Source organism: Onychostruthus taczanowskii, unplaced genomic scaffold (assembly GCF_017590055.1).
Source record: "Onychostruthus taczanowskii isolate IOZ18803 unplaced genomic scaffold, ASM1759005v1 scaffold50, whole genome shotgun sequence".
NCBI classification, from domain to species: Eukaryota; Metazoa; Chordata; class Aves; order Passeriformes; family Passeridae; genus Onychostruthus; species Onychostruthus taczanowskii.
Genome location: NW_024502569.1, coordinates 4,807,313 through 4,821,069, shown reverse-complemented (window position 1 = coordinate 4,821,069; position 13,757 = coordinate 4,807,313). Strand labels below are relative to the sequence as shown.

The window sequence follows — 13,757 nt, the reverse complement described above, 5'->3', positions numbered from 1 at the left end:
AAAAAGGCTGTGCCCCTGTGAGAAACAAAGATGCAGTATGTGATTATAAATAATTATTTCTAAGCTTCTATGACTTCACTGAGTCTAAATAAAATGCAAACTCCTAAAATCACTTTCATTTAAGCTGTGTCTATGGAACAAGGCTAAGACTGTTTTGTGCAACATGACTTTCATCTACTCTATTAAGAATGCTTTTTATAAAATTGAACATTAGGGATATTTTGAATTAGGATCACTGTTCTTCAGAACACAAGCATTAAGACTCTTAACAATTGCAAATTAGCTGCCAGGCAAAAATTCTTATCGGTGGCTATTATATGCAGTCCCTGATATATCCTGACCTCTTTGGGGGTTTTTGTGATAAAAATTATTATCCTGTTGACATCCACAAAAATGTAGATGACAAAGTTAACTATCTCTAGTAAAACGGATCCCATTAAAACTTTCAAAGAAACTTGAAAAGATCTTGTTAGTGAAGATAAAAGTGAGATGAACCCCTCAGGTTAACTTGAAGAGATCAAGACAAGGAAAACCCCTTCCAATTTTCATTACATGCCAGACTATGAAACTTAATTCTTTACCTAAAGGGAGGCTCTGAACCATGATTTATAGAAGACTATGGATTTCTTAAAAATAATAACAATAATAATAATAATAGAATGCCTTTGTATTCTCATCAACCATAAAGTAGCACCTGTATTTCACATTCCTTTTTTCTTTCTGTTAATTGTACTTCCTAGAATATTCTGGAGGAGGTCAAAGGGTACTTTAGAATATTGGTATCAACACTGCATGCAACTTAACAATTTCTTTGTTCTTCAATGTTTTGAATAAAGAAATAATTCTTGAAAGTTGAATTCTGCTTTACAGCAATGCTTTTCAATAACTTCCAGGTTTTCCTCCAAAAAGCTTAATCCACCAGCTTTAGCAACTGGTGAGTTAAAGTAGACTTTCTATACCTACATTAGTTGATTTAACAGAAGGCATGCCTTCCCTTTCTTATAAATAGTTTGTTACACAAAGTTCTCCTCCTCTCTGAGCACTTTGGTTGAAAGATTTCCTAGTTATATTTTGCATTACATTTCTACTTCAGCTTTCAAACTGAACAGAGTGACAGTTTTGTCACATGTTCTGCAAAGGGTCTGGGCTATACTTCCACATGGCATTCCCAAGAGAGAACAGTCTTTCATAGAAGTAAAAATAATTTTACAAAAAGCAGCCAAGAACAAGTTTCTTTACTAGCAACTTGCAAACCTCAATATTAACTGTAGCTTTGAGGAACTTGTGAAACATCCAGTCACATTTCCATACCTTGGTACCCCTCTGAAAAAACTGAACTGGTACCCACCCTCCCCTAAAGCCAGCAAACTATGTACAGTCCCAACAAGAAATGAGGTGATTTATTCCTTAATTTTTGCTAAGCTGGCACTCCAAGATCCAAAATGCCTGCAGCTGTCATGGTGGCTTCTCTTTGCTGCACATCAGGAAACAAACTTATTTTTGCATTGATCTGTCATCCTCAAGGCTGGTCTTATTTCCTTCTGCAGTCCCAAAGAAAGGGACTATCACAGAGTCAGTACTCTGCAAGCACATCATCACAGCTTCAAGTGGAATAAAATCTGGAACATTTTGGCAAAAATCCTAACAGTGAATTATAGCCAGTGAAGTCAACCCAGCCTGGCAAGAACCACAGGTTAAGGAAACAGAAGTCAATACCAAATACACAAAGCTCACTGCTGAGGGTTCTCAAGAACAGTTCTGCACCTCTGTCAGAAGTGACTAAGCACAGCCAATCCTACCTTCAAGGCAAATGGCTGACCTCAAAAAGTCTCTCACAGCATTTTGTGGTAATTTTCTGTTGTGTTTTTTTCTCTGACCTGGAAGAAGTCAGCATGACTACCACATCTTTGCAAGATCAGGGCCTTGAGAATTATAGCTGCACTTACTGAGAAGTAATGCAATTTAATTAATACTTGGGTACTTGTCTGCACTAAAATGCAACATTATTATTTTTTATAATATACCTATTAGACATCTTCTTACTTGTTAGACGCTGAAGCATGTTCTAGCATTCACTGGTTTATTACCCTTAGCCTGCCAAAATTCTTGAGGTTCTCCTAATTACTCTATCTTCTTTTAAGACGCTACTACCATGAATTTCAGACTTTTGTCTCCCGTTTCTCTTAAAGTACATTTATACCGACATGTATTTTCCCTGCCTCTTAAACTATAGCTACAAAAACATTACACTGTCTTAAGTGTAGGTTTAAAGCCAGAGAGGCTACTTAACATAGTCTGGAGAAAAAAAAAAAAAAAAAGGAAAATATCCTGTTCCCATCAACAGGAGGCTTACGCTTTTGAAGTAGGATCAAGTTTCCAGGGAAAAGACTTGGTGAAAGCTGACAGCAACAAAATCGCTGCGGCCGGGTTTAGACAGAACAACCGCAACGCTGCGGCTTGAGTCTGGAGCGCCTCCTGCTGCTCAAGGACAGAACAGCAGCAACGGTCGGTAAGGCCGGCGAAAGAAGGGACAAAAACCAACTCGAGGCGACAGCAAACAGCATCAAAACTCTACAGGCCAAACGCATGGGAGCATCCTGCATCCTTCAGAAGTAAACATCTGCCTCTTAGAACTAGTTATTAGAAACCTGGTGAAGGATTTGTTTCCTTAACACTGCTACAGTAAAGCCTAAATGTATATTTACAAGATAAAATATATAAATAAATTTAAAATACACAACATGCTGCAAATATAAAATAGACACATCAAAAACATGTCATGAGTTTCAGTGTATTTGAGATGTAGCTGGTCAAAATCAGGAGGACTAAAGAGGAATGGCTGAATAGGCCAAACTAAGAAACAGTAACCATTTTCCATTTTCTGTCCCATCTAATATTTCTTGCACCCCCTAGTGCTGAGTTACTTAATCAAGAACTGAATCCCCATAGTCTCTTTCTTTATACCTATATTTGTAAAGATAATATGCATCTTATCTACCTGACAATACCTAGAAAATTATGAGTTATTATTATTTCAACAAAAATGTTTTACTAAGCAGAAGAAAACAGAAATTTCTAACACAAAAACCTACCATGCAAACTCTGTCCCAAAACATGAGAGACAAATACTTAAGCCATGCTAAGTGCACAGCACAACTACAAATACAACCACAGCATTTCTGTTAAAGACCTGAAGCTACAAGTAAATTTCTTCCAAAAGAAAGAAATCCTCAGAGAACAAAAAAAATGTAATAGACGAAACAAAGAACAGCAGAAATGCATGACAGTTAAGTACATCTTGTTTTAAAATATATTTTGTGGTTCCAATGTGAAAAAAATGCAAAATAAAATAGGACAGAAGTAAAAATAAATTATTTATTGAGCTTATAAATAAAAAAAATAAAAACAACATTTTTTAAAAGCATTCCATCACTTTCCCATGGAAAAAAACAACGAACATCACTTTTTCTTAGATTAATAATTTATGACCATGAGATAACTGGCTCAGTTAGGAAGAGAGTAACAACAAATAGCCAAAAGTCAAACTCCAGCCAAGCATGAAGGTTTGTGTGACAGATACAGTTCTCATCTTCCAGTTACAAAAGTGCTGAACTGAACATACCATAGCGTCCACAGGGCATTCAGGAAGGGATGTGGTCAAACAAGGTAAGCACAAATACAAGATAAAGGATAAGAGATTTCCATTTGGGTAACAGGGCATTTAGGCCACAGACATGACAAGGTATATATTCCCATCCTCTGGCTGCTGTATGAATCCTCAGACTCCTGCCTAGTTTCACTCATAGAGCACAGTCCTTTAGACTACGCAGGGGAGGAGTGAGCTTTAGTTTTCAGAGCTGATTACCCAGTGTCTAGTACCCTGTTAACCACCCACAATATGAGCAGAATAAATGTAAAGCCTTGTTCAGGCAGTTAGATCAAACACTTTTTCCATACACAGGCAACTATCCAGAAAACAGGACCGTGAAAGATCTACACTCCTGTGTTAAAGCAAAGCAGCTCTGCACACAATGGAAAGGAAAATTACTTTTTTTTTCCCCTGTCTTGTAGATGTTTGTATATCTGCCAGAAACAAATAGTCCTACCCAAGCCGGAGGGAGAAAAACATTGGGCCCCAGTCCTGGATTGTAATCAGGGAGACCTTACACAGATTCAGGAGAGTCTTCACACTGATCCAGCTTCCAGACTTGGTGCCGAATACAAAAAAATAGCGAAGATACACTGCCAATGTCTAGGTCTGTTTTACCTGCAGCTCTCCCCTCACAAAGACACCATGCAATTCTTAACATAACTTAATTGGGTTTCTAACAAAGCCCTCCAAGGAAAGGAAATATTTTTCTTTCTAATGCCAAAAAGAGCAGAATAATCTACTTGCGATCACCAGCAACTCAATCATGAGATGGTTAGCTCCATGAGGAGATCTAAGAAGGACAGTAAGACTAAGGACAACCAGCATCAGAAGACACTCTTCCAGAAGTAACAAACACAGCGCCTTCTACACCTAATGCTCTAACCCTTATGGCACACACCAATTCTGAAAACAACCAAGCCAGCTGCTGGCAATCCTTTCATGCCATGTCTATAAGACCACAGTTTTCTGATCCAGAGTAAACTACAATTTTAATCAGACACATCTAGTGTATGTTTTTTTAAAAACCAAAAAACTGTAAATCTGCAGTGAAGGAAGATTTTTTTTTCTAAACCCCCTTGGGAGAGCAGCATGTCTTTCAATTATCTTTTCCAAGAGAAACCTCAAAGGTCACTGCTGCCGATCTAATAAAGGCAACATGCAGAGCTTACATCTTTCACAGCTGACATCTCATTATGTGCAAAGGCCCTGTGCACTATTTAAGTCTGTGTAAAGGATTTATTTCCCAGTCCTTGCAACAGAGATAAGAATGACTTCTATCCATAAACAGCAAAGATTTACAGAAGAAGTTCCTATTTCAAGTCTGCAAGAGGATGAAGTTTCACATTCAGTAAGAAGCACAATGAAGTTAAAATATGAAGTTGAATTGTATTCAGTGTTTAAAATTTATTTTTAAACATTACTACAACCCAAACTGAAAGCAAAACAAGAATAAGGATTTTCTATCTATTATCGAACTGCTTTGTCCTCTTTTATCTTTTATCAAAGAGGGCTGATACTTTCCTGCCAAACAACACAGGAGTCAAAAGCTTCTACAGGCATTCCAGCAGTAACTAGAAAATATTACAAACAACTCTCCCATAAGATAATATTTATTCTTTTCATATTGAGGTACATCTTCAAAGAAAGAAATCCTGTTTATGTTGAGGACTTTCTTTGTCTTTATTGCAAGGACACTAATTTACATTACAATCAGGAACATAAGGAGCTTACCTCTCAGCACGAAGGACTCCACTGTAATAGGGGTGATCCCATGGCATCAACATCTGAAAGAGAATTCCAGCTTATAATTACAATAACAGACAACAAGTGAACCCAAAGTAAAAGTTTTGTTTCACTTGAGTATTTTTGCAGTTTCAGTAAGTCAGAGAATTTTGAAAAGAAATGTGAAACAGTTAGGGCTCAAACCAAAAATAGCATCATATATCATAACCTGAAAACTTTTTTAATATTTCTTGAAGATTGGTCTTCTTATTCAACTATATGATAGGACTGCATATCAGATTTCAAGAAATACACTCCGTTCAAATAAAAAGATAAATCTAGATACGTACAGCATTAAGATACATTCAATGTAGTATACAAACTGGGCTTGAATCTAACCTAAAGAAGACCCTTTTTTTATCAAATGAGTCGATTAATTCAAAGCAAAGTGATACTCCCTTTCACTGCTTTATGTTTTGGTTATCTCAGTATCACTTTGTATAAACCAACAGCTCACTCATACTCACTATTTGGTTTTAATACAGCCGCTAAATAGTCAGAAAGCATTTGAAGCCAAAAGAGAGAATGTTTTTAATTCTACATCTTGTACACTAAAGTAGAAGTAGTTGCAGACCATGATTACCTTATACTGTATTTTTTCAAAGAAACAAATCAGACAATCACATACGGAAATGTAACTTACTGAATTGTGGGGATTGAGCTTCATTTTCATCTTTGTCATCATTTCAAAGTCTTTTTGAGTTCTGAAAAATATTTTTATTATGAAAATGTTAATGAAAGATTTTTGAGCAGTGAAATATAGTGCATGATAATATTGCATCGTAATAAAATGTTCATCATCAGAGATTTATAGTACTATATAAAATGACTAAATAAAATGGCAGGCACACATACAACAGTTGAAAAACCTTTTCACTCTGCTTCTGCCATTCAGGTACTTTCAAATTCAGTCCCTCTTCCTGCGGTTGCATAGCTCAAAAGCATTTTCATTCTTACAACACACCCCATTAATACCCAGTGATGAAACGGTTTTGTGCTGTGCAGAGCTCAGGGTGGCAAGAGGGACAAAGAGGGAAAATTGTTTATAGATGCAAAATGTATGGAGTTGTGCATATGGCAAGAAGACCAGGACAGATGTTCTACACTTCAACTTGGGCTTGTTTGCTGTTAACTGCACTTCTTGCATTCAGTCCTGGGTGCTCTCTGATCACAGACACAGAATTTATTCTAAGCACACAGCTTTCCCTTTCTCGCAAAATTTTGGGGAAGTCTTGGTTTTTGTTTCATCAGAGTACATAATAAGCAGCATTGACTAACACAAGTCCCTGTATTCTTGAAATAAAGAGTATGGTTAAAAAAAAACTTAGTGAAAAAGACATACCTTTTAGACAACTGCTCAGAAAGCTTCTCCAGAAATTGTCTTACTGTTTCTAGAATGAAAAAAAAAAAAATTAAAATTATTTTTCCCTAAAGGATGTTAAATTTACATGAGACTATTCCAAACAAAAATTCCATTACATTTTTTAACGAACTACTCCATTGACATTATTTCAAGAGATTTAGTACTCCATTTACTTTGTTACGTGCTGAGATAATGACACCTTCATAATCTAAGGAGTGAGCATCAATTCTGAACCAAAACACCAGATCCTCCTCAGTGAGTACTGTTATTTACAGTGACCACTGAGTATGGCATACAGCAAAATGTAACTGCAATAAAACACTTCACTGGAAGAAGTATGTGCAAACTTAGCTAAAAAAACCAATAACCTTTGATCTGATAGGTTACATGTTTGACTTCTCAACATGTCCTTCCATACATGCCTTACTACCTGGATTTTTGGCCATTGTTCCCTGAAGAGCCCTGTGGGCAAAGGTGTCGTAGCCAACCAACTGTGCCAGGCTGTTTCGGCTCGCAAGCAACTCCTCCAATCGCGCCAGCTGCTGCGCGTTGGAGTGGAGAAAAATCTTGTAAGCAGCTTCTCGCACCTAATACAAGGGAAAAAAAAAGACACATTGCTACAGAGTAATTTTTAACAGAAACAAGTGATGCAACTGAAGATCTGGCATAACAGCTGTATTTCATTGATATTGGTGGGAAAAGGCCTAAAGCCTTTTAACAACAGTAATTACAAATGCCTGACAATTACAGCTCTTACCCATTAAAAGTGGAATGAGGAAATGCAATGAGACAACCTAACAGATCAAGACTGCCAAAAAGGGTCCTGTTCTCTACTCCTGTCAACCGTCTCTCATCACCTCCCTCTTTCTGCCAACATCTGTGCTTTTCAGACCACTCTGTGGGCTGTCTTAACTCATTAAAACTTCTGAAAATAAACATAAGTTGTTCTCTGCATAGCAGTTAAGTTTGCTTATGGTAGAATCTGACAAGAAAAAGAGAGAGGGTCAGGGGAGAAAAAAGAGAGGAAGAGAAAAGCCTTATTTCTTTTGTAGTAGAAAACTATTAGTCAGCCCATCTGCCCATAAACTTTCTCCTTTTCTCATATTTTTGTTAGCTTGGGTCTTTTCATAACTCTGGGGAAAAAAATAGAATAGAATTTAATAAAATGCTTTTATGTTTCACAAACCAATGTATAATTGTATTTCTACATATGGAATAAGCTCAAGAAATCCAGCAGAAACTTATACTTGCCTTCATCTGAACTAAGCCTCTCTCTATATAGCATAAGTGAAGAAAGAACCCTGGAATGTTTCAATAAGCTCCTGACCCTTGAATTGTACCTAAAATCCTAGGGTGCCACCGCCACATCTCAATGAGTCTAAATTAATTTTAAATTTATAACTCTAAATTAATTCTTTTTTAGAAAAACAACATTAACAGTAACTAAAGTAATTTTTTTTTCAGGATAATTCAGGTTGGATGGGACTTTATGAGGTCTCTAACCCAACCTCCTGCACAAAGCAGACACAGCTATGAGCTAAGACCAGTCACACAAAGCTTTTTCCATTCAGGACATATAGGAGAGACAGCACGACCTCACTATTTTACTGCTTGGGTATCATCAGCAGGAAAAACTTCTCCAACTGGCATTTCTCATCTCAGCTTCTGACAGTTGTTCTCCTGTCATGCACCACGCTCAAGAGTCTGGCTCTATTTTCTCCATGACATCCTTGTAGGTACTGGCAGTGTGCTACCAGGGTACCTGCAAACCACCTTTGCTACAGGGTGAACAAGCCCAAATCCCTCTGCCCTTCCTCACAGTGGAGGCATTCCAGGTACTGCCCATCTTGGTAGCCTCTGCTGGAGACACTCCTGAAGAGTGGGGCGATAATCTCATCGCTCAGTCTCTAAGGGAAGCCCAGCTGCTGCTGGCCCTTTGCTGCCAGGGTCATTGCTGGCTCATGCTCAGCTTGCTGCTCACCAGCACTGTGGGCCTTTGCCACAGATCAGACCCAGCCAGGCAGTCCCAGCCTGTCCTATAACCAGGAGTTCTCCATTTCCAGGTGTATGATTTTGCTCTTGTCCTTTCTGAATTACGTAAGACTGCTGCTGAACCATTATCTCAGCTTTTAGGCCACTCTGAATGTCAGCCTTCACCTTCAAGTGTATTGATTGTTCCTCCCTATTTGCTCTCTCCTGCACATCTGGTAGGCAAGCCCTCTGTCACTTCCTCTATGTCACTGATAAAGGTGTTAAACAGGGGACCTATCTTGCAGGATAGACTCCTGCAAGAATTCTTCCATTACCAGTCTTCCTGTAGGGTGCATTTCAACTACCACTCTCTGAGTCTGATCATGAAATTATTTTTTTTTACCTATCTGATTGTCCACCAATCCAGACTGCAATCTCCTGCCTTGGACTAAAGTCACTGATGAACACTGAGGCAAAAGCAAGTGATGAGCCTATCTCAGCCTTATCTGTCTGCTGCCACTGTCACCTACCTAACTCAGCACTAAGTCTATGTTTTCCTTGCTCGGCCTTTTAGTAACAAGGCAAGAATAACTGCTCTCATTGCTTTTGATATGCCTCCCAAGTCATAACTGCAGTTGAGCTTTGACTTTCCCAACATCATACCTACACATACAGGCAATGTTTCTACATTCTTTCCCTGGATCTTGTACCTTCCTGTGGATGTCATGGGACAGAGAGAGAGAAATGGCAAGCGTTTCTCACAGCAGCTCGTGAGAAATTTTAGGGAGTTGGAAAGATGTGATAACTTGTTTTAAGTATAAACAATTTGCAGGTGGTGTTCTTCTATTTTGTTTTCCTGCTCTTTTCAAAGACAGTGTGCGAGGAAGATGTTTTTGTTAGTTAACCAATCAAACAGAATCTATCGTATTATTCTATAAAAAACATGCAGTTCTCTTGAATAAAACCTTCTTCACCTTTTCTACAATCCTACCTCTCGCCTGTTCCTGTGTCATGCTTGGCACAAGAGCAACACCTTCCACTCCATGTATGCTGTCTCTTGGAGATGAAGCTTTGTTAAGAGTTGTCTGCTTGTCAAGCCTGGTTCCTGATACATCTGCTTGGCTTTCTAAGGATCAGGATGCACCGAGTATCTCAATACTCTCACATGCTTGGAGGACGCTGCCATTAGAGAACTGCCCACTTTCTTGAGCTCCTTTACCCTTCAGAATTGCAATCCATGAGATCCCACCTCTGAATAAAATGAAGTGTAGTTGCCTAAAATCCAGTCTGTACTGGATTTCTACCCCTCTTCTTCTTCCAGACATTCACAATCTGCACAGCCATTATTTCAAAGCTGCTACTATCAGGTATGCCATTGATTATTACATTCTACCAAAGTTTTTCCTTGTTAGTAATTACAGCATAATCACAAACCACATAGATCTGCCTCACTAACAAGTCAAATAACTGATATGCACTTCTGGTATAAAGGATGCCAAAGTAAAATCAGGGAATACAAACCAGATCATCAGGACAATCAGCATGGAGACCAGCAATTCGTAGGTAATTTCCTTCAGCTGTAAAATTATACCGGATGTGCTCTGGCAAAACATGTTTGTCAATCTTGTTGGGAATGTGAGTTCCTATCAGAAATTCATTACATAAATCCAATATTCTGACATTGAGGTCGACTGCCTTTTTGCGCTGTAGGAAAAATAGAGCACAAAATAGTATCTTCAGACAGAGAGAGTACAAGCACAACTCAAAATGTTTAAACCTTAAAGGACTCTTTCAAAAACTAAGCAGAAAATACAACACTTAAGATTATACCTACAGAATCAATAAAGTCATAATGCAGGGCAAGTCAACAAGATTAGATGCTCATAAAGCACTGAAATTTCAAAGAAAATGCCCACATTTCTGCAGTAAGAAAATATACACTGGAGTTCAAGTAGAATTTACATAAGCTTCGCTAACTTGTAACTGATTGCTATGTAAAACACTGATAAAAAAAAAGAAGCATCTTTTAGAGAGATACTCTAAAATAGATATAGAATAGAATTCTCTTTTTCCAGTTTGTATTGTGCTGTTTTCTGGAGACTGTAAACTATTTACAGTATTTGAATCCTTCTCTTAGGAGTTAGTGATTTAGAGTTTTATCATCATCACAGTATTTCATGCACTTAATCACGCAAGATGTGCTTCAGTGAACTTGTTCACATTACTAGAGTATGGTCCCTATTGTGTGTGGGCTCATAGCTCAAAAAAAAGGCTGAGGGTAAAGATACAACATAACTTGTAAAGTCCAAAGAATGACATACCGTGATCTCTGTCCTCCCATTCCCACCCTTTCTCTTGAAAATATATCTTTGAGTTTTATTTTAAAAAGCAGGAAGTCTTTGTAGCAGAAATAAACTCAAAGTTACAACAGGGAAGGATTTCTAAAGTCTTAAATGAGAATTTAAAAGAAACACTGAGCAGCAAACAAGAAAAGTGAGATAGGCAAGGGAGGAAGAGGAAAACATGTAAAAATAAGTGAAAGTGTAAATGAAAGAAGATGAAGTGCAATAGAACCAACAGTCAAATCAGACATAAACCCCAGAGCTGAAGTTTCAGGGCTGTTCTTTGGACAAAGTAATTGTAAAAATACATTCTAGAACCATTTTCTAGGTCACAAAACACCATCAAAACCATGATCTTCAGAATAACTATAGCATAAGTTTGGTAGAAGAGCTTTTGTACAGATCTTTTAGGGGGGGGATGACTCAGATAAACAAGGAATTAGCTTCATACAGTGACATGAACTCTGAACAGAGAGATCATCCATACCACAAAGCATGGTGTGAGCTGCTGAGTTTGAAAAATCCATCACTAACTACTGCAAAAGTATATAAAAGTTCCAAGTCAGGTAATCAGACTATGCCCAGATATTCAATTTTGAACCAGATTTACAACTTCTGGTTGTGTAAAGCACCCCAGGAGTGCCTGGACACACACCTGAGCCCTTCTAACACATGGCACTTGATTAACCTCAAGGTCATCAAGGTGCACACAGTGCGGCTTTTCCTTTTCTGTAAATATGTTGTTCTGACAGCTGAGCAGCTATTTTAAATATCTGATGCACACACAGCAAAGAAAGAAAATAGGATCCCATACTAATTGCTTATAATTCCTCAGAACAGAAAGGAATGATGAGGACCAAACTAGAAAGAACAACCAACTATCTAAAAACTACCTTTAGAAGTGATTTAAAATAGACAAAATGAATCACTTCTAAGGCGACAAAATTCTACATATGACAAACTGACCCAGAAGCACGTGATTTCACGTCCCACATGTTTCATTATCTGGTCTTTTGTAGACAGACAAATTTCTGTTCATACATTGTAGCCAGAAATTACCTTTTCTTCATCCAAATGAATGCCACTGATCTCAAAATCAAACATAAAAAGCTCTGCAACTCGCCTAAAAATACAGTAAATCCCTGTTAAAACAGCCTCATTTGATAGTAAGCAGCATTTCTTAACAGATCTTGCCTTTAGTAGTTATTTATGTTTCATGTCTTTCACAGAGATTAACACCACAGTTATATGAATGTTTTTATTAGGGACAAAGATTTCCTATGTTTTAGGTACTTAACAATTCACTCAGTGAGAAACAATTTGTCCTTTGTTTTTAGTTTAGTCACCTGCTTTGAAAATATCCTTCAAAATAACTCCAATACGTTAATCTAGATGTTCAAACAATTTGTGCAAATTACCATTTTAATTTCTTTTCACACTTCATTTATTCTAACATCAGAAAAATACCTTTCCAAATCTAACATCCTTGATGGTGGTAAAAGAAGGAAGAAGGAAATAACTTATACCTTAAGCTTGTCTAACCATGTCAGTGAATAAATAATTCAAAACTGTAACTGCATACACAGCTAATAAAACCTATTACAGCAATCATAAAGTAAGCTTTCAATAAATACACTGCTAATCTGATTTTGAAAAATATAAATAAAGTTCTATAAAGTGAAATCAAGTTATATAGTCTGTTCCTAAATTTATTCCTAAAAACATTGATATGCACACCACAGTACAGTATATAATTTTAGCCAAAAGAATATTATTGAAGGAAATCTTAAGTTTTCAGGTTTTTTTGTTCTCACAAGATCTCAGTTATTCAGCATAAATACATCTTGTGCTCTACGGTCACATTCTCCAAGACTACACAACTACAACTTCCTAACTCCTGTGCAGGTAATTTGGTAGAGACTAATAAATGAATAATGGAGATGTGGTTTGTTTTCCAAAAGTTGCATTTATTAATTTAAGAAAACACTAAAAATAAATACAATAAGGAACAATATATACCATCTAAGAAACTAAATCTGCAAGATTCTGTTTATAATCTATAAAGATCTATAAGCATCAGTAAGTACCTGGTTTCTGGATCTAAGGAACTCATTACAGTTTCATCAGCTAGCAGACGTCTCAGACTCTGACACAGTTCAACATCTGTATTTAATCTGAAAAGACACAAGATAAAAGAATCATGCATTAAGAACACACTAGTATTTCAGTTTCTTGGTATTATTCATTCAAAGGCAGTATTTAGTGAAACAACATTAAAAGCCAAGGACTGTATTTTCAAAATGCTTTCTGGTTCACAATCACAGTAAAAAGTAGAAAATTTCTATACAGTGCATGTGTGGACAAACCAGCATGGAAACAGAAACAGGTGTTGGGCAGAAAAATAGTTTTGGATGGTATTTTGCGGCAATATGAACAAGTCTAACACTGACTGCTTATTTTTTTATGAACAAAGACAATCATGGTGAGAGCATAAAGGTAGGAGAATGGTTTTCTAATCCTTTCAAAGAAAGGACTCCATTAAAGGAAAACCTGTGCTCAAGTTTGCCATCAGATAAACATGCTGCTGACTGCCACTGGGCTAGACTAAGAGCTTACTATCCCCAGAACAGGTCCACACACCAAGCAC

General features: G+C 37.3%; 1 protein-coding gene across 1 annotated transcript in view; it reads right to left on the bottom strand.

Moving 5' to 3' along the window:
- LOC121342031 (mitochondrial intermediate peptidase) overlaps nt 1-13,757 on the bottom strand; it is a 66,158-nt gene that overhangs the window by 46,485 nt on the left and 5,916 nt on the right. The window contains exons 4-10 of the mRNA XM_041416088.1: nt 13,198-13,284; nt 12,170-12,233; nt 10,290-10,472; nt 7,228-7,384; nt 6,777-6,825; nt 6,078-6,138; nt 5,384-5,436 (exon numbers count right to left, since the gene is read on the bottom strand). Coding sequence (XP_041272022.1) covers nt 5,384-5,436; nt 6,078-6,138; nt 6,777-6,825; nt 7,228-7,384; nt 10,290-10,472; nt 12,170-12,233; nt 13,198-13,284 — 654 coding nt within the window. The remainder of the gene's footprint in view (nt 1-5,383; nt 5,437-6,077; nt 6,139-6,776; nt 6,826-7,227; nt 7,385-10,289; nt 10,473-12,169; nt 12,234-13,197; nt 13,285-13,757) is intronic.